Below are 24,672 nucleotides of genomic sequence, written 5' to 3'. Positions count from 1 at the left end.
AATGTAAGCTGACAATTGACCATTAGAGAGAGTATTTAAAAAAAAGGAGTTAAAAAGAAAGTTGAAGCGAGACAACTAGGCTTATAGTACTAATAGATAAAAGCTTTTCTTTGCTTATAGCGTTGCCAATAATAATGAATTCAATGTTAATATTAATAGATACGTTAAGCTTAAAATTATTAATTCAGATTTATACAAGTGTATTTCAAATAATTAATTCATGAAATTCCAAATATATATATAAAAAAAAAAAACACAACTGTTAAACTAGGTTTAACATGCCGCCCGCCTTGCAGGATTGCAATGTTGGTAGCGACATGATCCGGAGACAGTCCAACCAAAAATACTACTTTGAAGAATTGGCATATGTGATGACGTTTGAATCATTCCAGCTCTTAATATCCCAGACAGCTGATCGTTTGCGACGATTAGTTCAATATTAGTTGGATTGAAAAAGTGAGGGTCAGCAAGATCGGTAATATGATCGAAAATTGTCCTCAATGAAGGCTCCGACGTGGGTTTTGGTAAAGTTGTGTTGAACTGAGGTTTAACCAAGGCGGTGATCTGGATTTTTACTTGCGGATCGTGGTAAGATTCCAAGTTGATCGTACAATACTCTCTATGATCTCGAACTGAAGTACTGAGATTTAAACGGTCAACAAATTTTTGCAAGACGACAGTCTGGGTCTCTCCGCTGCTCATAAGAAAACGAACTTTCGTTGGTCCTGTGGATGTTACCACGCGAGCGAGTGCCGTAGGTACAAATACATGAGAGGATAGACGGCGGCTCAGTCTTTCATTAAGGTACTTTTGACGTTGATGAGGTACACTGGAACTTCTACGTGGACGAGTCCTGTTATTAGTACATCTGCGACTCATAGTTCTGTTTTGAGCATTTCTCAAGGGCCGTGATCGGGAAACATTAGAAGAATTTTGAGAATTCGGTTGCTGAATATTATCCACATGAACCATAGTATGGTGATTTTTGTTGCAAACTAAACATTTGTTCCGGGATGGACAAAAGTTCCTTTGATGGGCTGTGCACAGACAGTTAAAACAGAAACCTTTTTCTCGAATAATATTCCGGCGTTCAACAGCAGACATCCTTTGAAAATGTGGGCAGTGTTTGATAAAGTGACGCTTCTTACAAATGCGGCACATTGGTGTACTAGAGTTTAAGCTGAAATGGTAAGATTTATTTAGATATGCGAACGGTTGTGTTGAAGATTAATCTTGAGCAATTGGGAGAATGCATAACTTCACTAAAGGGCGAACAAGTATTCCATTCTGGGTACGTATTTCAGCAACACGCACGTTCGAATCTTGGCCCTTGTAAACCTTCAGTATTCGTCCTAAACACCATTCGTGTGGAGGGAGATTATCCTCCTTAACGACAACAAAATCATTTACTTTCAGGTTTTGCTGTACAGATTTCCATTTGTATCTCCTTTGGAGATCATAAATGTACTCAGTTTTCCAGCGCTTTGCAAATTGGATTTGTAATGCTTTAAGTCTTTGCCATCGACTTATCAGACTTAGATTATCCGAATAGTCCTCCGGGATGGCGATTAACGGCGCTCCTCTTAGTAAATGGCCAGGAGTCAGTGGGACAATATCAGCAGGATTCTCACTCATTGGAGAAAGTGGTCTAGAATTCAGTATACTTTCAATCCGCACAAGCAGTGTTGAGAACTCCTCATATGTAAATTTGAGATTGGAGGCGACTTTGCGCAAATGAGTTTTCATACTCTTCACTGCTGCCTCCCAGATTCCACCCATGTGGGGAGCATGAGGTGGAATGAAATGCCACGAGAAACCATGCAGATTATACTTTTCGGATACAGATATTTGTGCGGTTTTCAAAAACGTTTTGTATTCTGACGCTAATACTCTGCTTGCGCCAACAAAATTGGTTCCGTTATCGGAAAAGACTTTTTTTGGAAAACCTCTACGTCCCACAAAACGATTAAAGGTGGATAGAAAGGCTTCAGTCGTAAGCTCCGAGCAGACCTCTAAATGAACAGCCCGAGTGGATAAACACACAAAAATGGCAACATATCCTTTTTGCAGTTTGGCATTTCTAAGTTTCGATGTCTTCAATTCGAATGGCCCCGCGAAGTCGATACCAGTATGGGTAAAAGGCAACGAAAAGGTACATCGCTCAGATGGAAGAGAAGACATTATTTGATTCCGAATACGATTTTTGTATATGGTACAGTTTACACAATTCCTTATACATTTTCTAATGGCACTTTTCAATCGTATAATGTAAAACTCTTGGCGTATCGCGCGTAACATCACTTGATGTTCAGAATGTAACAACATATTATGCGTGAATTCAATAAATAATTTACAGAATCGCGATTTCTCAGGTAGAATTATTGGGTGCCGTTCGTTATAACTAAGGTCCGAATTAGATAATCGGCCATTCACCCGTAACAGTTTATTCTCGTCAAGAGTAGGATTCAGTGGTAATAGTCGGCTCTTTGCGTCAATGGGTAATTTATTTTCTAGTGATCGATATTCAGACGAATAGTATTTCAGTTGCGCCATGCGTATAAGATTGTACTTAACCAGCAGTATTTCTTCGTTTGTAATAAATTCAGTTTGTATATTGGGATCAGTTTCTCCTTTGCATTTTCTGACAAAGCGATATACGAAACATAATACACGCAAAGCTCGGTTAAAGGACGAAAATCGATCTAATATATCATCAAGTTGTGTGTCAGTATGAAAGTTTAATAATTTTCGTTCCAATACTGGTTCTTTGAATGTTGGAGATTGTGTCCAGAATTTAGCGGATTTTGACAGCCATTCAGGGCCATACCACCAAAGTGAATTTGTACTCAATTCGGAAGCTGTACATCCCCGAGTACCCAGATCGGCAGGATTTTCACTTGTTGGGACATGCCTCCAAGTTGCATTCGCAATGTTATCCAGAATTTCGGAAATTTTATTGGCGACAAAAGTTTTCCAGTAAAATGGTGGCTTTTCTAACCATGCCAATGTAATAGTCGAGTCAGACCAGAGATATATGTCTGAATCACGTAAGCTCATATTTTGACAAACAGATTTAAGCAGTTTTGATAAAAGAGCAGCCGCGCATAATTCAAGCCTGGGTAAACTCACAGTTTTTAACGGGGCAACTTTGCTCTTCGAAGCCAGCAAATGAGTTGTTCTGGTATTTTCGGAAGAAATGGTACAGATATATAAGCAGGCACAGTATGCTTTCTCGGAAGCATCACAGAATCCGTGCATTTCAACTTGTCTGTCGGGTGAATAATTGAGCCATCGTGGAATTTTAATTGACTCAATGTCAGGAAAATTGAGAATAAAACAGTTCCATTTTTCGAACGAATGGGTTTTGATCTCCTCGTCCCAGTCAGTCCCGTCGATCCATAATTGTTGAAGCAACATTTTCGCTGTAACAATCATTGGTGATAACCAACCTGCCGGATCGAAAATTTTTGCGACTATTGACAATATCTTTCTTTTAGTTAGCGGACCAGGAGGAATAGTAATATTCGATACCTTATAGTAAAACGAATCAGTCATTGCATTCCATCGAATGCCCAATGTTTTGGTATCACTTGTGTCCTCTAGTTTTAGAAAATCTTCGTTTAGAAGATCCTCGGGGGCCATGTGTTGCAGAATATCAGGGCTATTTGCCGTAATCTTTTTGAGAGGAAACCCAGCTGAATTCAGTAAATCGATCAGTTGTAACAAGTAATATTTTGTTTCAGCGATTGAATGACCACCAGAAAGAACATCGTCGACATATATCTGGTGTTGCAATATGGATGAAGCAGTTGGATGAGTATCTTTAGCGTCTTCGCTCAATTGAAGGAGCGTTCTAATCGCTAAATATGGAGCACAGTTTACTCCAAAGGTTACAGTTTTCAAACAGTAATCGTTTATGGTTTCAGTCGACAAATTTCTAAACAATATTCGCTGAAATTGTCTATCATCAGGATGAACGTATATTTGGCGATACATCTTCTGGATGTCACCATTAAAAACGTATCTAAAAAAACGCCATCGTAAAACAACATTCATCAGATCGTTTTGAAGAATGGGTCCAGTATGCAGGATATCGTTCAAAGAAACTCCAGTAGTTGTTTTCTTTGACGCATTAAATACCACTCTAACTTTAGTGGACGCTCGCTCAGGTTTCACTACAGCATGGTGTGGTAAATAAAATGAAAAATACTTTGAATTCTGTCCTCCAGCCGGTAAGAAGCTCAACACACCAATAAACTGTTACAACATTTGAAATCTGAAACCTGTTCTTTTTCTTATTTCTTTTATTTTTACTTGGCATAATTTTACGATTCCTGAGCTGCACTAAAAATAAATACAGTCCACTTCCAGACGGTCGATCAGGAATTGTACATGGTATATCAAATTTAAACAATATATAATCCGTGTACAAATGTAAACAACAGTACTTATTAGATGTATAAATAATTATTCTGACAGAAAATATCAAAAAATAAGAGTTACAATTTAGCATTTTTTTCTCATGACTAGCGTAGGTAACACTCATGTATGACTACCACATATCTTCTCCACTCACCACTCTAAAATCAGTGAATATTCCTCACCTCCTACGACCACCTCTCCACCATCAAGCTCAATGTGTCCACGGAACGCAACCACCGTTATGTATGTATACTTCGACTCCACCAATTTGCGAAGATATGCCAAATTTAGTGACCAACAAGATTATATACAGCCGTAAATGAGTTTTGTACAAACAATGATTTTCCTTTCGTAATTTTTAATTTCTATGTTCAACTAAACAACTTGCTGTCCGTCTTCCAATTTTGATTTTGTTTACTTTTCCAATTACACAAAATTTTCAGTTCGTATTCCTTATTTACTTCTTAATATTTGCCTTTTTCAACTCTTCAATTCACTTCTACTTTCTGTAAGTTCATATTTCATTCTTCCGTCATTTGTTCTTTTTCATGTTCACAGCTTGAAATGTAAATTCAAATGAATTAGTTTGTTGATCAACAGACCTCTTTCAGCAATGCACATATATGTATGCCATGCTGCGGAGAGAGACATATGCCTTCTTGCATTTACGTGTCTAATGTTGCCATATCACTCGACATCACTCTGGGATCGACCATCGACATCACTCTGGGATCGACAATCGGTACCAAAGTAAAGTAACAATCGACGACTTCACTTTAGACTATGTATAGTTTGGTAGGTAACCAATGAATATGATGGAACAATGTGTAAATATCAGTTATCTTGCCTCTAAATAAGTCACTGATATGAATTTACTCGTGTATTGTTTGGCAAACCAGCCCGTTTTATGGCAAACGTATGGCAACGTACATAAAGTGCAAAAACGCACATACACCACCAAGAGTGAAACACAAGAGAATCGAATGAGTACGAAAGCCCTTGGGCTGCGCTGCTAGCTAACCACCCAGAGAGTCTGACAAGCTGCCAATTCAGCTTAGCAATTCGCGTAACATAGAGTGGTTTAACAGCTGAGATTGTGTAAAGAGAATAAAACTCTTATTTCCGAGTTAAGTTACGGGGCGAGAAGAGAAACTGAATACAGAATGGAAGCTGTTGAACATTTAGTTATACCAAGTTAAAACATATATGGATACAATTGACGGTGGTTGATGTAAGCTTTTAACATTATTTCTTTCTCTTCTTGAAATTTGGTCAATGTTAAGAAATATGTGGAGGGGTTGTGTGGTGATGGACAGATTGTACAAAGTGGTCAATGTAGACGTATGAGGAGAAGTATATGTGTAAGGCAGCAAACGCTAGGGGAAAAAATTAAATGTTTCTGATCATAGCATACATGCTAACAGTCATGTTCATCAAGGGCATACCAGATCTCATTTATGAGTCTGCATCAACTTGGCTGTTAGCAACAGGTATCTGTTTTTGAGGTGTTAATGACAACATAAATAAAAATTTTGTTCGATGTTTGTGTTAAGCAGAGGTTAGAAATATGTAATTAGTTTTCTCTGTAATTTGATTGAAGTTAACCAGGACCCAAGTTAATTATGGTTATGACGAAAATATAATCAAATATAAAATAAAGACCAGTTATGTCTTCTTAATTTATGAACACAGCTTGAGAATTTGTTGTGCGCGCTACAAAACGAAGTTTTGAAGCTAAGAGTTCTTTTATGCAATTATGTATAGCACGAAATGTGGCAACAAATTTAATCCGTTAGAAAAAAAAGAGAATTTAGGAAAGAGTAAAGAGCTTGCAAATGTCGCAAGAATGTAAAGAACAAAGCTATTTTTGGACTTTGTACTTGAGGTATAAATTGTATTTCGTAAAAATACAACAGAGCAATCTTTTACTTCGCTTTCGTAAAAAGCTGTCTGAAGCAAGAAATTTGATTTTGGGAGATTCTTTTTTTTTTCAGGAGATAAATTTGCACACTTTGACTTTCAATTCTCAACCAGTATTTGGAAATTTATAAGCATATTTTAGGCTTCAACACAACCTTTTTGACCATTCACATACAAAATAAATCTCACCTACCTTTGATCCATTTTCCTTGTAAATGATTGGAGTGATAGAAATTTTGTAACAGTGGACGTAATCCAAATAGTTGTTAACCTTTTTTCCCAGTTCTTTTGCCGGTTAAAGAAGGACCATGTACAATTCCTGATCGACCGTCTGGAAGTGGACTGTATTTATTTTTAGTGCAGCTCAGGAATCGTAAAATTATGCCAAGTAAAAATAAAAGAAATAAGAAAAAGAACAGGTTTCAGATTTCAAATGTTGTAACAGTTTATTGGTGTGTTGAGCTTCTTACCGGCTGGAGGACAGAATTCAAAGTGACCGAGTATAATAATGTAAGCTGACAATTGACCATTAGAGAGAGTATTTAAAAAAAAGGAGTTAAAAAGAAAGTTGAAGCGAGACAACTAGGCTTATAGTACTAATAGATAAAAGCTTTTCTTTGCTTATAGCGTTGCCAATAATAATGAATTCAATGTTAATATTAATAGATACGTTAAGCTTAAAATTATTAATTCAGATTTATACAAGTGTATTTCAAGTAATTAATTCATGAAATTCCAAATATATATATAAAAAAAAAACACAACTGTTAAACTAGGTTTAACAGAATTAAAACTGGACAAAATTGTTGACAAAATTTTCTACAGAAATAAAATTTTTACAAAATTCGCAGAATAAAAGATTTTTACAAATAACATGTTTATAAAATTTTCTATAGAAATAAAATGTTGACAAAATTTTCTATAGAAATAAAATTTTTACAAAATTTGCTACAGAAATAAAATTTTCTTTAGAAATACAATTTTGACAACATTTTTTATAGAAATAAAATTTTGACAAAATTTTGTATAGAAATAAAATTTTTACAAAATTTTCGATAGAAATAAAAATTTCCTATAGAAATAAATTGTTGATAAAATTTTCCATAAAAATAAATAATAGAAATAAAATTTTTACAAAATTTCTTATAGAATTAAAATTGGACAAAATTTTTGACAAAATTTTCTATAGAAATAAAATTTTTAAAAAATTCGCAGAATAAAAGATTTTTACAAATAACATTTTTATAAAATTTTCTATAGAAATAAAATTTTGACAAAATTTTATACAAAAATAAAATTTTAACAAACAAAAACAAATTTAACAAAAATAAAATTTTAACAAAATTTTCTATAGAAATAAAATTTTTACAAAATTTTGATAAAATTTGCTACAGAAATACAACTTTCTTTAGAAATAAAACTTGGACAACATTTTCTATAGAAGTAAAATTTTAACACAATTTTCTATAGAAAAAAATTGTTGATAAAATTTTCCATAAAAATGAGTAATAGAAATAAAATTTTGACAAAATTTCTTATAAAATTAAAATTGGACAAAATTGTTGACAAAATTTTCTATAGAAATAAAATTTTTACAAAATTCGCAGAATAAAAAATTTTTACAAATAACATTTTTATAAAATGTTCTATAGAAATAAAATTTTGACAAAATTTCCTATAGAAACACAATTTTGACAAAATTTCCTATAGAAACACAATTTTGACAAAATTTTCTACAGAAATAAAATTTTCTTTAGAAATAAAATTTTGACAAAATTTTTTATAGAAATAAAATTTTTACAAAATTTTCGATAGAAATAAAATTTTGACAAAATTTTCGATAGAAATAAAATTTTCTTTAGAAATAAAATTTTGACAAAATTTTCTATTGACAAAATTCTCTATAGAAATAAAATTTTGATAAAATTCTCGTTAGAAATAAAATTTTGACAAAATTTTCTATGGAAATAAAATTTTGATAACATTTTTTGTAGAAATAAAATTTTTACAAAATTTTCTGCAGAAATAAATATTTTACAATATTTTGATAAAATTTCCTATAGAAATAAAATTTTTAACAAATTTTTCTATAGAAATAAAATTTTTCCGGAAATAAGATTTTTACAAAATTTTCTGCAGAAATAAAATTTTGACGAAATTATCTATAGAAATAAAATTTTGCAAAATATTTTTTTTTTGGAAATTTTAAAAAATTTTCCAAATCGGTCTAGATTTAAATATAACATACGTATACTTTTACAATTGTCTTTAAATTTCTTGAAATTTTTCTGTGGTTAGTGCTCAAAATACCGCTTTGATATAGTGACGAGTAAGATGGACATTAAGACCAATATACAAAAAACGGGCGAGGAAAGTATTGTAGTTGGTCGGCGTTACTTCAGTAATCGATTACGCCAAGGATTTATGGTTATACATTCTCTTAAAACACTTTAAATTAAATAACCAAACCTTTTTTGTATAACTACGTAGATGCAATAACGTATTACTTTATATAAAGGGTGATTTGTTAAGAGCTTGATAACTTTTTTAAAAAAAAAAAAACGCATAAAATTTGCAAAATCTCATCGGTTCTTTATTTGAAACGTTAGATTGGTCCATGACATTTACTTTTTGAAGATAATTTCATTTAAATGTTGACCGCGGCTGCGTCTTAGGTGGTCCATTCGGAAAGTCCAATTTTGGGCAACTTTTTCGAGCATTTCGGCCGGAATAGCCCGAATTTCTTCGGAAATGTTGTCTTCCAAAGCTGGAATAGTTGCTGGCTTATTTCTGTAGACTTTAGACTTGACGTAGCCCCACAAAAAATAGTCTAAAGGCGTCAAATCGCATGATCTTGGTGGCCAACTTACCGGTCCATTTCTTGAGATGAATTGTTCTCCGAAGTTTTCCCTCAAAATGGCCATAGAATCGCGAGCTGTGTGGCATGTAGCGCCATCTTGTTGAAACCACATGTCAACCAAGTTCAGTTCTTCCATTTTTGGCAACAAAAAGTTTGTTAGCATCGAACGATAGCGATCGCCATTCACCGTAACGTTGCGTCCAACAGCATCTTTGAAAAAATACGGTCCAATGATTCCACCAGCGTACAAACCACACCAAACAGTGCATTTTTCGGGATGCATGGGCAGTTCTTGAACGGCTTCTGGTTGCTCTTCACTCCAAATGCGGCAATTTTGCTTATTTACGTAGCCATTCAACCAGAAATGAGCCTCATCGCTGAACAAAATTTGTCGATAAAAAAGCGGATTTTCTGCCAACTTTTCTAGGGCCCATTCACTGAAAATTCGACGTTGTGGCTCGTTAGTAAGTCTATTCATGATGAAATGTCAAAGCATACTGAGCATCTTTCTCTTTGACACCATGTCTGAAATCCCACGTGATCTGTCAAATACTAATGCATGAAAATCCTAACCTCAAAAGAATCACCCTTTATTAGACATTCCTATATGGTTTTTAATTAATAGTTAATAATTTCAAATGTATTTACAAAAAGATTTTCAATAAAATTCCAATACACCCTAACGTATGTGATATATAATGAAGGCTACATTTTAATATAACATTTTCTTTTTCCATTGCTCGATTTAAATAAAGAATTAAGAAAAAGCAATGCCTAGCACGGATATTATTCTACATGTACACTCGAAAAAAAATAAAATGAAAACTCGTAAATTATGAAAATAGTGGGTTAGGCTAATATTGTATGGAACATTTTACATAAACAGTCGACTTTCAACTGCAAAAATGCCAACTGAGACGATTGGCTACATTAGGTTAGGTTAGGTGGCAGTCCGATGTATCAGGCTCACTTAGTGATACCGCATTGGTGAACTTCTCTCTTATCACTGAGTGCTGCCCGATTCCATGTTAAGCTCAATGACAAGGGACCTCCTTTTTATAGCCGAGTCCGAACGGCGTTCCACATTACAGTGAAACCACATAGAGAAGCTTTGAAACCCTCAGAAATGTCACCAGCATTACTGAGGTGGGATAATCCACCGCTGAAAAACTTTTTGGTGTTCGGTCGAAGCAGGAATCGAACTCACGACCTTGTGTATGCAAGGCGGGCATGCTATCGCATTGGCTACATTGCTGCTTGTGTTGATATAACGTCCATATAAATCGACCCTCTCATTTGATTTGAAATTATAACACTAAAGTGGTTTAAGGTCCCCATATACGACTTCCGAATATGTTGTGTATAGAGGTCAGAGTTTTGGTATAGCACTTTAGAGATCGATTTCACATTTTGGCTTCTTGGACATTTTTATACGATTTACCTGAAATTAGAAGCCAAAAGATAGTTTAGGTCCAAAAAGGCCTGGGACAGATTTGATTTGTATAAGTTCATGGGCGTCCACTTCTGAGACGTTTCACTGTAATTTCTAAATTTTGTAATTTCTCTAAATATTATCCACATTTGGAAGGTGTTCATTTATAAGAGGTTAATTTTAGTATGTTAATATAGCAAACGTCTCCAGACAAAAGTCCACTTTAGGAAGGTGTCCATGTTTGAGAGGTTTCCATGGTGGTGGGTATTAAAGATTACGCCCGGTCGAACTTCTTGACGTATAGACTTGTTATCTTTTGTGTTTTGTTTTTTTTTTTTCGGTGTTCACTTACTTATAAGTCTGATTGCGAAGAGAATAAGGAGAAAAAATATTTGACATTTCATACGTCAACAACATTCTTATCTTGTTGTATGCCATAAAAGGATATGCGAACTGTTATGGTTTTTGTGTATATATATATATATATTTATCATACATTTCTTACATCTACACATCGAATTGCCCATGTACACACATATTAACAAAATACCATGAACTAACACATTCATAGCTTAGACTTACTTGCAGTCTATTTAAATGCACAGTAAACAGATTAATAGAATAAGCAGAAAAAATTAAAACAAATTTTAAGAATTGTAAAACAGATCATTCAAGCAAAAAAAATTGGAAGTTCTTCTCAAGGCACAACTTCCAAAGGCACAAAAAAAAACTTCAAAAAATGCCCTCCAAAAGATGTGCTTTATTTTAACTGCACAGGAAGTTCATTTGAGTCAATTTTTTTATAACTCGCTGTTTTCATATTTTTAATAGATTAAAAACAAATTAAGAATTAATAAAAAGTTACAAATTATTTAAATTTAGCCGAAAATTAGAAAAATTGCAAATTTTTCAAAATATTTGATGACAAACGTTCCAGACAAGCGTTATAATGCATTAAAAATCATAAGAAATTTTAAAAATTATTTATTTGTCAAAATAGTACATAATTTTTTAATTCAGATCCAAAAACACCGTCTTCACCTCACTCCTTAAGAAGTAATGCAAATACAGTGCAGCGGCTTTTGAATAGGTGGACATCCGTCCTATGACAAGCCCATGTTAAATTAATCGCTTCTGCGTAAATTTGGCACCACTTCTGGATCCAAAAAGAACATTTTCACTACCTTTTTGGCGATGTTTTTTTTTTGCTGGGATAACCATTAATTTGAAATATTTAGAACAATCGATTTCATTTTTTTAATTTTATTTTAAACCATATACCTACCTATCTATATACATATGTCAAATATTGGCAGAAATCTTTTTTCAAAAATTTGTTTCTATAGAAAATTTTGTCAAAATTGTATATCTATAAAAATTCTTGTCAAAATTTTATTTCTATAGACAATTTTGTAAAAAATTTATTTCTGTAGAGAATTTTGTCCAAATATTATTTCTGTAGAAAATTTTGTCAAAATTTTATTTCTATAGAGAATTTTGTCAAAATTTTATTTCTATAGAAAATTTTGTCAAAATTTTATTTCTACAGAAAATTTTGTAAAAATTTTATTTATATAGAAAATTTTGCCAAAATTTTATTTCTATAAAAAATTTTGTCAACATTTTATTTCTATAGAAAATTTTTTCAAAATTGTTTTTTATAGAAAATTTTGCAAAAATTTTTATTTCTTTGGGAAATTTTGCAAAATGTTTTTCTATAGAACATTTTTCAAAATTTTTATTCTATAGAAAATTTTGTAAAAATTTTATTTCTATAGAAAATTATGCAAAATTTTATGTCTATAGGAAATTTTACAAAATTGTATACCTATAGAAAATTTTGTCAAAATTTTATTTGTATAAAAAAATTTGTCAAAATTTTATTTCTATAGAAAATTTTGCAAAATTTTACGTCTTGCAAAATTTTACTTCTATAGAAAATTTTGTAAAAACTTTATTTCTATAAAAAACAAGTAAGTAAAGTCTAAAATCGGGCGGGGCCGACTATATTATACCCTCCACCCCTATGTAGGCCAAAATTTGAGTTACCATTTCAACTACTTCACATTTGCTGGAAGCTATATAAAGGAGACAATTTTTTACTTCTACAAAATCTCTAGAATAAAAATTTAAATCGGCTAGCGCTATCCAGTTAATTGGATAAAATTTCCATTGAAAATGGGTCTAAAATGTGTAACAGTCTACCATATTTCCCCAACTCTGTTGTACGTATATATGGGAGCTATATATAATCTGAACCGATTTTGACTAAATTTGACATGTATAGTTAGAATAATAATTCTTCTATCTATGCGAAATTTCATGTAAATGAGAGTATAACTTTGGCCCCCCTGGTCATATGAGTGCAAATCGGACGGAAGATATATATGGGAGCCATATCTAAATCTGAACCGATTTCAACCAAGCACAATTACCGATACTACTAAACGTACTCCTTGTGCGAAATTTGAAGCAAATCACGGCAAAACCCTGGATTTTGAGGCCATATAAGTTCAAATCTAAATCTGAATCGATTTTGACCATATTTGCACATACAATAGTATCGCTAAAAGTACCGCTTGTACAAAATTTGAAGTAAGTCAAGGCAAAACTCTGGCTTTTGAGACCATATAAGTCCAAATCGGGCGAAAGATATATATGTGAGCTATATCTAAATCTGAACCGATTTTAACAAAATTTGACACACTTAACGATACTAGTAAACGTACCCCTTAAGCAAAATTTGAAGCAAATCACGGCAAAACTCTGGCTTTTGTGGCCATATAAGTTCAAATCGGACGAATGATGTATATATATCTAAATTTTAACCGATTTCAATCAAATTTACCAAGCATTGGTAGAATGTCAATTCTACCCTCTGTGCAAAATTTCACGAAGATCGGTAGTAAACTTTGGCCTCTGTGGTCATATGAGTCTAAATCGGACGAAAAATATATATGGGAGCTATATCTAAATCAGAACCGATTTGGCTGATATTTTGCAAGATTCATAATTTTTCGAGATTCATAAAATATTTGGATGTACGATATTTCAAGAAAATCGGTTGATAAACACGCTAACTATGACTAAATCGGAGATAAATATATATGGCAACTATATCTAAATCTGAACCGATTTTTTCCAAAACCAATAGCGATTGTCTCTGTCCCAATAAACGGCCCTATGCCAAATTTGAGGACGATCGGACTTAAATTGTGAGCTGTACTTTGTGCACAAAATTACATATACAGACAGACGGACGGACAGACAGTCAGATAGACAGACGGACATCGCTAAATCGACTCAGAATTTAATTCTAAGCCGATCGGTATACTAAAAGATGGGTCCATGAACACTATTTCTTGGCGTTACATACAAATGCACAAACTTATTATACCCTGTACCACAGTAGTGGTGAAGGGTATAAAAATGTCAAAATTTTATTTATATAGAAAATGTTGCCAAAATTATATTTCTATAAAAAATTTTGTCAAAATTTTATTTCTATAAAAAATGTTGTCATAGAAAATTTTTTCAATAGAAAATTTTTTCAAAATTGTTTTCTATAGAAAACTTTGCAAAATTTTTATTTCTATGGAAAATTTTTCAAAATTGTATGTATATAGAAAATTTTGCAAAATTTTATTTCTATTCATAATTTTTTCAAAAATTTAATTCTATAGAAAATTTTGTCTAAATTGTATTTCTATAGAAAATTTTGTTCAAATATTATTTCTGTAAAAAATGTTGTCAACATTTTATTTCTATGGAAATTTTTTGTCAAAATTTTATTTGTATAAAAAAATTTGTCAAAATTTTATTTCTATAGAAAATTTGCAAAATTTTACGTCTTGCAAAATTTTATTTCTATAGAACATTTTGTGAAAACTTTATTTCTATAAAAAAATTCAAAATTTTATTTATATAGAAAATGTTGCCAAAATTATATTTCTATAAACAATGTTGTCAAAATTTTATTTCTTTAAAAAATGTTGTCATAGAAAATTTTTTCAATAGAAAATTTTTTCAAAATTGTTTTCTATAGAAAATTTTGCAAAATTTTTACTTCTATGGAAAATTTTTCAAAATTTTATGTCTATAGAAAATTTTGCAAAATTTTATGTCTATAGAAAATTTTGTCAAAATTTTATTTCTATAGAAAATTTTGTCAAAATTTTTTTTCTATTCATAATTTTTTCAAAAATTTAATTCTATAGAACATTTTGTCAAAATTTTATTTCTATAGAAAATTTTGTTCAAATATTATTTCTGTAAAAAATTTTGTCAACATTTTATTTCTATGGAAAATTTTTTCAAAATTGTATTTCTATAGAAAATTTTGCAAAATTTTATTTCTATAGAATATGCTGCAAAATTTTTATTTCCATAGAAAATTTTTCAAAATTTTATGTCTATAGGAAATTTTGCAAAATTTTATTGCTATTCATAATTTTTTCAAAAATTTATTTCTATTGAAAATATTGTCAAAATTTGATTGCTATAGAAAATTTTGTCAAAATTTTGTTTCTGTAAAATAATTTGTCAACATTTTATTTTATAGATATTTTGGTCAAAATTTTATTTCTATAGAAAATTCTCTCAAAATTGTATTTCTATAGCAAATTTTCTCAAAATTTGAAATATTTGAGATTTTATCGAAATGTAGATCTAAATGCACAGTTATGCAGAGTATATTATAGTCGGCCTGCCCGACTTCTGACTTTCCTTAGTTGTTTTTTACTAAAATTGTGTTTCGTCCCATAATGTTAGATTTTAATTTTAAGTACATAGATTTTGTAGAAGTGTATACAAGTTTGTCTAAATCGGTTCCGATTTAAATTCATGCAACAAATTTAAAGTATTAGAGATGGTATCATTAATTTTGGTCCACAGTGTGTTGAAAGGTAAAATACAAGCAGCCCCGCCCGAATTTTAACTTTCTTTACTTGTCTATAAATATATATACTGAATACTGTTGGTATCTGCCCATATTGTGATGGGTATTTTTATCATTATTTTATTTATTAAACATTGGACCGACATTGCCTTAAATTTTGAATATAAAGTTCAATTGGCATCAAATTTGAAATTAAGATATTTTTTGCACACATAAATAAATACGATAATTTATATCGATCCATTTACGGTACCCCCCACTATAGAACTACAAATTAGTGGTATTAAAATGAGATTTAATTATATTACCCGTAGTCGGAGTCGAGGCTGATGAAAAATGCTGGAGTCGGATTCGAGCAAAATTGGCTCGACTCCACAGCCCTGGTCGGGACTATATGATTCACGAATCTGAGACCTATATTTCTGAACGCAGAGAAGGACAATGATCACCCCAAACATGCATCAAGAGCAAAATTTTATTTTTGGACGGTGAACATCCCGACCCGACCACATAACATAGATGATATTGGGACACTGTTACATTCCCATCCAAGTCTATTACTCCCTTTATCATTTTCCAAGACGTTGCGATAGCATGCAAATGTGAATGCTACAAACGGCAAACAAAGAATGGAAAATGTGTACGCAAACTGTCTGTTTTTGTCTACTTACAATTTTTGCTTACTTATGTTAAGAATTTGTGGCATGTGCAACTTGTTTGAATTGCAAGTGTTATATATTTGGAGTTTGTTTCTCTAGAACAAGAAGGAAAAAGAAACCAAAATACCGAAGACGGCGAGCTACCAACTGGGCTGTAGCTATGGCAATGGTGACGTGAGAAAAATAAAAACAAACTAAAAGAAGACGACAAAAAAAAGAGCTTACTGTGAAAAGGAAACGACTTGAAGTAAAAATAACTTTTTGCAGAATTTTCCAAAGACTGAATTACATTTATATTTATTTTGTTTTGTGAAGGGTCACAAAAAAAAACTTCAACTTTACAATAGAAAAACCAGTGCAATTCACATGTACACTCGCAAGCACATATCACATATATACATATGTATGAGTGCATGCAATATTTTAATCCTGGCTATCCTTCATAAACAAAACTCAACTCAAATGTATTCATTGGCTGAACGTGAGTGAGTGAGTATGTTTTTCTCTGGCAAGATGAATTTTATTTTCTCTGCTGTTTTTTCGTCTTTAAGAAATGATGTAAATAAGGAGTTGTTGTTGATTTCTTTTATTTGAATAAATTCAATGTGTATAATATATATTTTTGGAAAAAGTTAACATTTGAATAGCCCAGTAAAAACAGGGTCGCAAAAAAAGTAGTGAAAATGTTCTTTTTGGATCCGGAAGTGGTGCAAAATTGTCGAAGAAGCGATGAGTTTAACATGGACTTGTCATGGGAAGGAATTTGCATCACATCTTAAAGTGTGATCTAAAATCAGTGTTTTGGTTGTGAATTAAAAAATTTAATAAAATTTTGTCATATAAATAAATTTTACAACTTTTTATGATTTTTATTTCATCCTAGCGCTTGTGTGAATGGTTTGACCTCTAATATTTTCAAAAATTCGAAAGTTTTTAGAACGGATTTACTTTAAATAATTTGTACCATTTTATTAATTCTTACTCTGTTTTTTACATATTCGAAACAAAACAAGTATATACGGCACTAAGTTCGGCCGGGCCGAAGTTTAAATACCCACCACCATGAACCAAATATTAGGGTTTCCTTTGAAATTTCAGGAGGGCTTGAGGACTTGAGGACACTTCCCGAAGATAAATTTAAAGATTTCACCTATGAGGACTGAATGCGTAGCACCGAGAAATAAAATAAATAAAACACAAGGATTTAGTTTTTCTTTTCAATAATGTTTCAATAAAACGTAATTTTATTGAATTTTTTGGGAGATTAATTTACCTTTTACAAAACAATCGTTGGACGGACGTAATCCAGTAACGAATAATAACAAAAGCTTAGATGCCGCAAGACAGTGATGGCGCGACTCGTTAGAAAAATGTAACGAATTGTGCTGAAAGCACAGAGCTGCATCCAGAGCTTAGGGTACATTTTCTAACGAGGGGGAAATTGTCATTTTACAATATTCTAAGTCCCCATCTAACGAATAAATTTTGACCTTACGAATTTGAACTTAAACATTCCGCCCGCCTTGCAACATCCAGCTATGTTGTAATTGAAATTCATTAATACATAGACATTACATACAATATTTTAATATCAAAATAAATATAAAATGCGATGTCAGTTTCATTTTCAAATTGAGCAATTTTTTTTTTTTTATTAGTTCATGTATTCATCTTTTCCAACTTCATTCTTTCTTAACTAAATGCTCGTAGAGCCGTTGACCCGGAGGGTCTGCAGTGTCTGGGTTATTGGCCAGGATGACCTACGACACTTATGGTTGGCATTGACCTGACACTATCCAGCCAAACATCGTTAGCTGCGCCAATGGGAATCCAGGACTCGAAAATATTTGTGTCTTTAGAACCCGTGCGTAGACATCGGGCCCTAGAACCAACCCCACCCCGGAAGGACGGTAAAACCTTGGGTCGGCCAGCTGGAGACACTCGAAATGTTCCCGTATCGTATCTGGAGCCGACGACGATGGGGTGACAACACGGGTCAGGTCTGTTACCCGGGCAGAAAAAACCAATTTACTTTCTGCATTGTGTCGGGAGACAGCAACAAACGGACAAAATGCGTCATGCGACGTCATCGCTGAGATAAGCCGTAGGCTGAGAGCTAAACTGCTACAAATCATACTGTACCCCGCACACGGGTCGAGGACAGCTCGGACAGGAATTCGACGATCGGACAAGACAAGCAAGAGGACTATAGTGGGACCAAGCGTGACGGTTGGTTGTAGAACCAACATCGGATCAGATAGGGGAGCGGTATTCGTGATACAGTACGCGGACGAGTTAACGGACGAACTTGACTTGGACTTTCTCTTCGACAAGGTTTGAGCGGAAGGACGTTGTTGCTGGTCAAATGAATGTAGCAGCGTATGGTGGCTATCTCCACATTCGCGGCACCTCTCGCGACTATTGCAGGTCGATCGCATGTGAGACCTGCCCAGACAGTTTGAACATACCCGATGCAACACTACAGTGCGCAATCGTTGCTCCAAACGCATGTTCAAAAATTTGCGACACGACCGTAGATTGTGACTTCGCATACACAACACACAGACATTCGAGTGCCCTCTTTTATTCACACCTGAATTCTTTTGGGCAGTCCCCGTAGGGGATGACGATGGTTTGGCTACGTTGGTTGCGGATACGTCAGCAGGAGCCGTATCAGCCCCCGACGGAGGGACAACTTTCTGCGTCGGTACTACCCCTTGTGAAGAGGCGACGACTGGGGTCATCCCGACGTCAGGGACCTGCTCGATGGCTGGTAACGGCTCGCGGAGAACCGGTGCAACATTATTTTCTAAAATCTCTTTTTCCTCATCGGACATCGGGACGTCATCGGGACGTACTGCGAAAAGAAAGATGACGCTTACTATATGAACGATCGAAAACTATTCGGTCAGTATGACCAATTTTACCACCGGTCGTCTTACAACACCGTTTGCCGTTCTCACGTCTGCAACTCTAACGCGACCGTCAGATCCTGGGTGGACGTCATCCACACGACCTAATTTCCACGATGTAGGAGGCAATTGCTCATCACGAATTACTACCAAGTCCCCTACTTCGATATCACGCTGCGGAAATTTCCATTTATACCTTTTCTGTAAGCCTTTCAAATATTCCTCTTTCCACCGTAAGCAGAACTGTTGCGACAGCGCCTTCATTTTCCTAAATCGATGCACCAAATGAAGTGGTGATTCCTCCTCTAACTGTTCAGGAGGCGCCAAGATCGGAGATCCTACCAAAAAATGGCCAGGCGTAAGTGCCACCAACTCTTGAGAACTTTCACTCATCGGGCACAACGGCCTAGAATTTAAACAAGCCTCAATTCTCGAAAGAACAGTCGAAAACTCTTCAAATGTATATTTGAATCCAGATGCATGTTTCCTAAAATGCGTCTTGAAGCTTTTGACAGCAGCTTCCCAGAGACCACCCATATGTGGCGCCCCGGCAGGGATAAACTGCCAGGAAAGCTGCTGAAACTGGTATGCGGAACACACCTTATCACGTCCTTCTTTAAAAACACATCTCAAATCCTTTTCCATTTCGCGTGAAGCGCCTACAAAATTTGTACCATTATCCGAAAAAATGGTCTTGGGACAACCGCGTCGAGATATAAATCTGTGAAAAGCGGCCAGAAACGTTGTCGTAGACAAGTCTGATGTGGCTTCCAAGTGTATGGCCTTCGTCGAAAAGCATACAAACACGCAAACATAACCCTTTGTTATCTTACATGCGCGCCCTATAAATGACTTAATTTCGAAAGGCCCCGCAAAATCAACGCCAGTCGTAGTAAACGGTCTGGTAAGTACAGTTCTCTCCGGTGGGAGAGCCGCCATGATCTGCGTACAAGACTTCTTCCTATCCAACAGACACCGTTTACACCGGTTAATAGTCGATCTAATCAAAGATGTTAAACGAGGAATCCAATACTCAATCCGAATAAGACGTAGAACTAACTGGTTCCCTCCGTGAATAGATATGTCGTGAACATATTTCACTAGTAACCTAGCGAATCTACTATTATACGGCACTATAATTGGATGTCGCTCACTATACGACAGGGTAGGACACCTACTCAAACGACCATTCAACCTCATAACCCCCTCCTCATCCAGGAATGGATTCAATGACAACAGCGAGCTCCAGGAACCTAACGGTTTCTTTTCCATCAAAAAACGGCACTCATCCGGATAATGAGCCCTTTGAGAAAGAACAGCTAGACGTAATCTCACTGCCTTTAATTCGGTTGCCGTCAACGTCGTGTCGTGATACACATTTCGACTAGCATGTGAATAATGGGTCCTGTGATAAAACCTAAATATATATGCGATGACTCGTAGAGCCCTATCTAACGAAGAAAATCTCTCTAAAATGTCCTCATAGTTCGTAAAAAACGATGCGTGAGTCTTGACCGCCCGTACCTCAACGTCAGTCTCAAGAGGGGTGAAATCATTTATATCCCACTGAGAACTATCTGAGCAGAGCCACTCTGGTCCATGCCACCAAAGCGACGAAACCGCCAACTCTGCAGGCGACACTCCGCGACTTCCCAAGTCGGCCGGATTGTCCTCAGAGCGAACATGGTACCAATTCTGTCCCCCAGTATTCTCCTGAATCCTACATACGCGATTCGCAACGAAAGTAGACCACGTAGATGGCGTCTTTCGAAGCCAAGAGCGGACGATCGTAGAATCCGTCCAACAATAAACACGTCGAAATTCAATATCTAACTCCCTGGCTATAGACTTGTAAAGTTCTGAGGCTAAAACTGCCCCACAAAGCTCCAAACGTGGCAAAGATATAGATTTGATGGGGGCTACCTTAGTCTTACAAGATAGCAAATGGGTGAAGATATGTCCCTGCGGCGTAACCACACGAACATATACTACCCCCGCGTATGCTTTTTCCGAGGCGTCGGAAAAAACATGCAATTCTACCTCACAGTCTGTGGAGTAATTGACCCATCGTCGAATACGAACGTGATTCACATCCTGATAGGTCTCGACAAACTTTCGCCATTGTCGCTCAGTTTGTAACAGAAGTGACTCGTCCCATCCTATCTTATCCAACCAAACCTGTTGCATAATTATCTTCGCCACTATAATAACTGGCCCCAGCCAGCCAACAGGGTCAAATAGCCTAGCTATAGCCGATAAAACCTCTCTCTTCGTAAACCGAGATTTTCGCTCAATCGGTTTCATCTCAAAATAAAATAAGTCCAACTGCGCATTCCACCTAATACCCAACGGCTTCGAACTACTAGCCTCAACAAACTCCAGTAATTTGGCGTCAACCAAATGGTCAGCCGAAAGCGATTCTAAAATGGCTAGCTCATTAGAAGTCCACTTCCTCAGTTCGAACTTTGCCGATGATAGTACTCTAATCAATTGGTCCCTAGATTCAACAGCAGTATCCACGTCATGGTACCCTGTCAAAACATCATCCACGTACATGCACCTTCGTAGAATATGTGCCGCGTGGGGATAGTCATCTTCGGAGTCATCGGCCAATTGCAATAACGTCCGTATGGCTAAATAGGGAGCACAATTCACTCCAAATGTCACGGTCTGCAGCTCATAGTCTTGTACATCTTTTTGTGGGGAGTCCCTAAAGACAATTCGCTGCAGAGAAGTATGGGCCGAATTTACCCTAATTTGGCGGTACATCTGTGTGATGTCGCAATTAAAAACATATTTGAAAAATCTCCACCTCAAAATCAAATGAACCAATTCCAATTGTAATGTGGGTCCCACATAAAGAATGTCGTTCAGACTTTTACCATTTGAGGTCTTATGCGAAGCATTAAAGACAACTCGAAGTTTGGACGTCAATTTGTCCGGATTGATTACCGGGTGGTGTGGCAAATAACACACAGTTTGATCTGCAGGAGAAGTCGACGACACTGGTCTCATATGTTGCAAGTCCAAATATTCTTTAATCACCCCGTCATACATTAATTTTGTTTCAGGCTTTCGTAAAAGCGAAGCCTCACCACGAATAAACTGCTTCAAACAACTTGTCCGCGAATGTCCAAGCAAGACTTGTCCCTTTAATTCGGGTTTTATCGGAAGAGTCACTACGTATCTTCCATCGGAATCCCTATATGTGGTATTCTTAAAATTTTCCTCACAAAATTTATCTGCGGGAGAACAAATTGCCCGTCTTGGTAAGTCCTCTAATTCCCAAAAGCGAAGAAGAGTCTTGTCAAGACCATCTTCCTCCATAAATTCTACAGTCGTTGAAAAAACTGTCACACTGGAAGTGGGAATTGAACCAGTAATGAGCCAACCGAAGACTGTCTGTTGAGCAATCAACGAACCTAAAATGCCGGAGCGAACCCCCTGTAATATAATTCTGGGATACACGTCTGCCCCCAACAATAAATCAACCGGACGGCTATCGAACAGATTAGGATCAGCCAAACGCAAATTTGGCAAACGTGACATATAATTCCGACTCACTTGGAAAGACGGTAAATTCCCAGAAATCTTAGGCAGGACCAACGCAGTCGCCTCTACCAAGACCGATCCATCTATGGGTGACCCTATACTCAGAGGGCAAATACCGCGAGAAGTTATCGAAACCGATTGATTCACGCCCGATATCGAAGACGTCGCACTCGTTATCGAAATCCTAAGCAACTTTTGCATTTTTTCGGTAATAAAGGAGGCTTCCGATGCTGGGTCAATAAGAGCCCGAGCTGGGTACGTCATACCCTGATGAACGATGTTCACCATAGCCGTCCCTAATAGTACCGACCTGTTCTGGGAAACATGAAACACTTGCCTGGCCGAAGTACCAGACACGATTCCAGACGAAGTGGAAGGCTGCGGGTCAATCAAACCGCTAGAATCCGTAGGACGAGCGGCCGAAACTGTCGAGGACATAGTCGCCACATTCGTAGAATGGCAAGAATCTCGATGAAGCAAAGTATGATGCCTTCCTTGACACTTCTCACAACTGCGAGATGTAGCACAGTTGTTAACGTCATGTCTACGAGATAGACAATTGAAACAACAGCGGTACCGTTTCACAGCAGTCAACCGATCACTCACAGAAAGATTCCTAAATTTCGGACAAACACGAAGATGATGGCTTTGTCGTGGACAAAGAACACACATCTTATCGACGGAATCTCTAGAAGAATGAGAAGTGCATTGCGAATTACGCGACCTAGATGGCGAAGATTTCGGAGCTGCATTCGTAAAATGCGTTCGCAGCTTCCTGCCATCAGTTTTCTTCGAAGCATCGATACCCTTCAAATTGCGGAGACACGTGAGTGTCTGAATCCTTTCCGTAAGAAAACGATCCATGTCCACCCAAGACGACAACGCAGACTTATCACTTATACCCTGTTCCCACAAAGTAACACTAATCTTCGGTAGACGTTGCACACATAAATATATCAAAATCGGATCCCAATCGTTCGTAGGAACGTTATTCACAGCCATCGCCGAAATACATGCGTTTATACCACGCTGCAAGTTCTTCAACCCAGAACTTGTCTCAGTGTCTAAGACCGGAAGGTCAAAAAGTAGTTTCAACTGATTGCTGACTAAAATTCTCAAGTTGTCATAAGTTTCCTTTAACGTCCTCCAAGCTAACTCGAAACTCCTATCAGTGAGAGGAAATCTTCTTACAACTTCACGGGCGTCGCCACTAGTCTTTTTGAGCAAATGACACAAGCGCTCAATATCACTCAGACGGGAATTTTTTACATAAACAGCAGTAAACAAATCCCTAAATGTTGGCCAAGACTGAAAGTCACCATCGAAAACCTCAATATCGCATGGTGGTAAAGCCAAACTATGGACCGCACCATGGTCAACACCTAACAAAAGAGAATTTCCCGATACATCCACATTACCAGAACGAGCAGAAATATCCGCCACATCGGCCTGCTGTATAGGAGTTGACGCCCTAGGAACGGCTTTTAGACCGTCTATCTTCCTTTCGATAGAGGAAACAATACGAATATAGGCATCATAAGTTGCCTCATACTTGCCGTCAGCAGATTCTACCTTTCCCTTATCTGAATCCTCCTGAAGATCGTCTAAACACTCCTCATACCTCTCTTTCACTCTCTCCCAGAGTGATTTCGCCTCTTCGACCTGAGCCCTTAGAGAATAAACATCTAAATTCTCCTCCTTCAAAGAGCTAACCCGTGTCCCAAACTTCACAACCGCATCAGCGGCTCTAATGAATCGCGCGAATGTATTAACTGGCATATTGAAAATAATTTAGCGTCACAAAAATTCACAAAAACTCGTAAAGTATGTGAACACGCACTTATCGACAGCGAAAACTGGCCGAAAAATCAATAAATTTGCACAAAATGCCCAAAAATGCAAAAACAAAAATTTACAAAATTTTTCTTTCAGTGTATCAAATTCTCACACTGCACCGAAATTACCACAAAATTTCTTGAAGTGTAAACAATTGTTCGTAAAACAACCACTTCAAAACT

General features: G+C 35.7%; 2 protein-coding genes across 4 annotated transcripts; both read right to left on the bottom strand.

Moving 5' to 3' along the window:
- Positions 1-248: 248 nt before the first annotated feature.
- LOC142231504 (uncharacterized) lies at positions 249-7,080 on the bottom strand. Of its 3 annotated transcripts, none has more exons than XM_075302109.1 (2): positions 6,536-7,080; positions 249-1,180 (listed from the first exon to the last, which is right to left on the bottom strand). In XM_075302109.1, the coding sequence occupies exons 1-2, from the start codon at positions 6,544-6,546 to the stop codon at positions 274-276; spliced, it is 918 nt and encodes a 305-aa protein (XP_075158224.1). In that variant the 5' UTR covers positions 6,547-7,080; the 3' UTR covers positions 249-273. The 3 variants fall into 3 exon arrangements, with proteins under 3 accessions (XP_075158224.1, XP_075158225.1, XP_075158226.1); XM_075302110.1 differs by lacking the exon at positions 6,536-7,080 and adding an exon at positions 4,577-5,089; XM_075302111.1 differs by lacking the exon at positions 6,536-7,080 and adding an exon at positions 4,605-5,089.
- Positions 7,081-19,090: 12,010 nt separating this feature from the next.
- On the bottom strand, positions 19,091-24,433 carry LOC142231320 (uncharacterized). Its single transcript, XM_075301934.1, has 2 exons — positions 21,915-24,433; positions 19,091-21,854 (listed from the first exon to the last, which is right to left on the bottom strand). The coding sequence occupies exons 1-2, from the start codon at positions 24,431-24,433 to the stop codon at positions 19,091-19,093; spliced, it is 5,283 nt and encodes a 1,760-aa protein (XP_075158049.1).
- Positions 24,434-24,672: the final 239 nt, after the last annotated feature.

This window comes from Haematobia irritans, chromosome 3 (assembly GCF_050003625.1).
Source record: "Haematobia irritans isolate KBUSLIRL chromosome 3, ASM5000362v1, whole genome shotgun sequence".
Classification (NCBI taxonomy): domain Eukaryota; kingdom Metazoa; phylum Arthropoda; class Insecta; order Diptera; family Muscidae; genus Haematobia; species Haematobia irritans.
The sequence above is the reverse complement of the archived record's forward strand: the minus strand, read 5'-3'. Positions and strand labels throughout refer to the sequence as shown.

Excerpts from the sequence above, each read along its gene's own strand:
- LOC142231320 (XM_075301934.1), bottom strand. The coding sequence starts at position 24,433 with ATGCCAGTTAATACATTCGCGCGATTCATTAGAGCCGCTGATGCGGTT. Across the intron at positions 21,855-21,914 it reads TTGGTTCATTTGATTTTGAG|GGTAAATTCGGCCCATACTT; the intron begins GTGGAGATTTTT and ends CCGCCAAATTAG.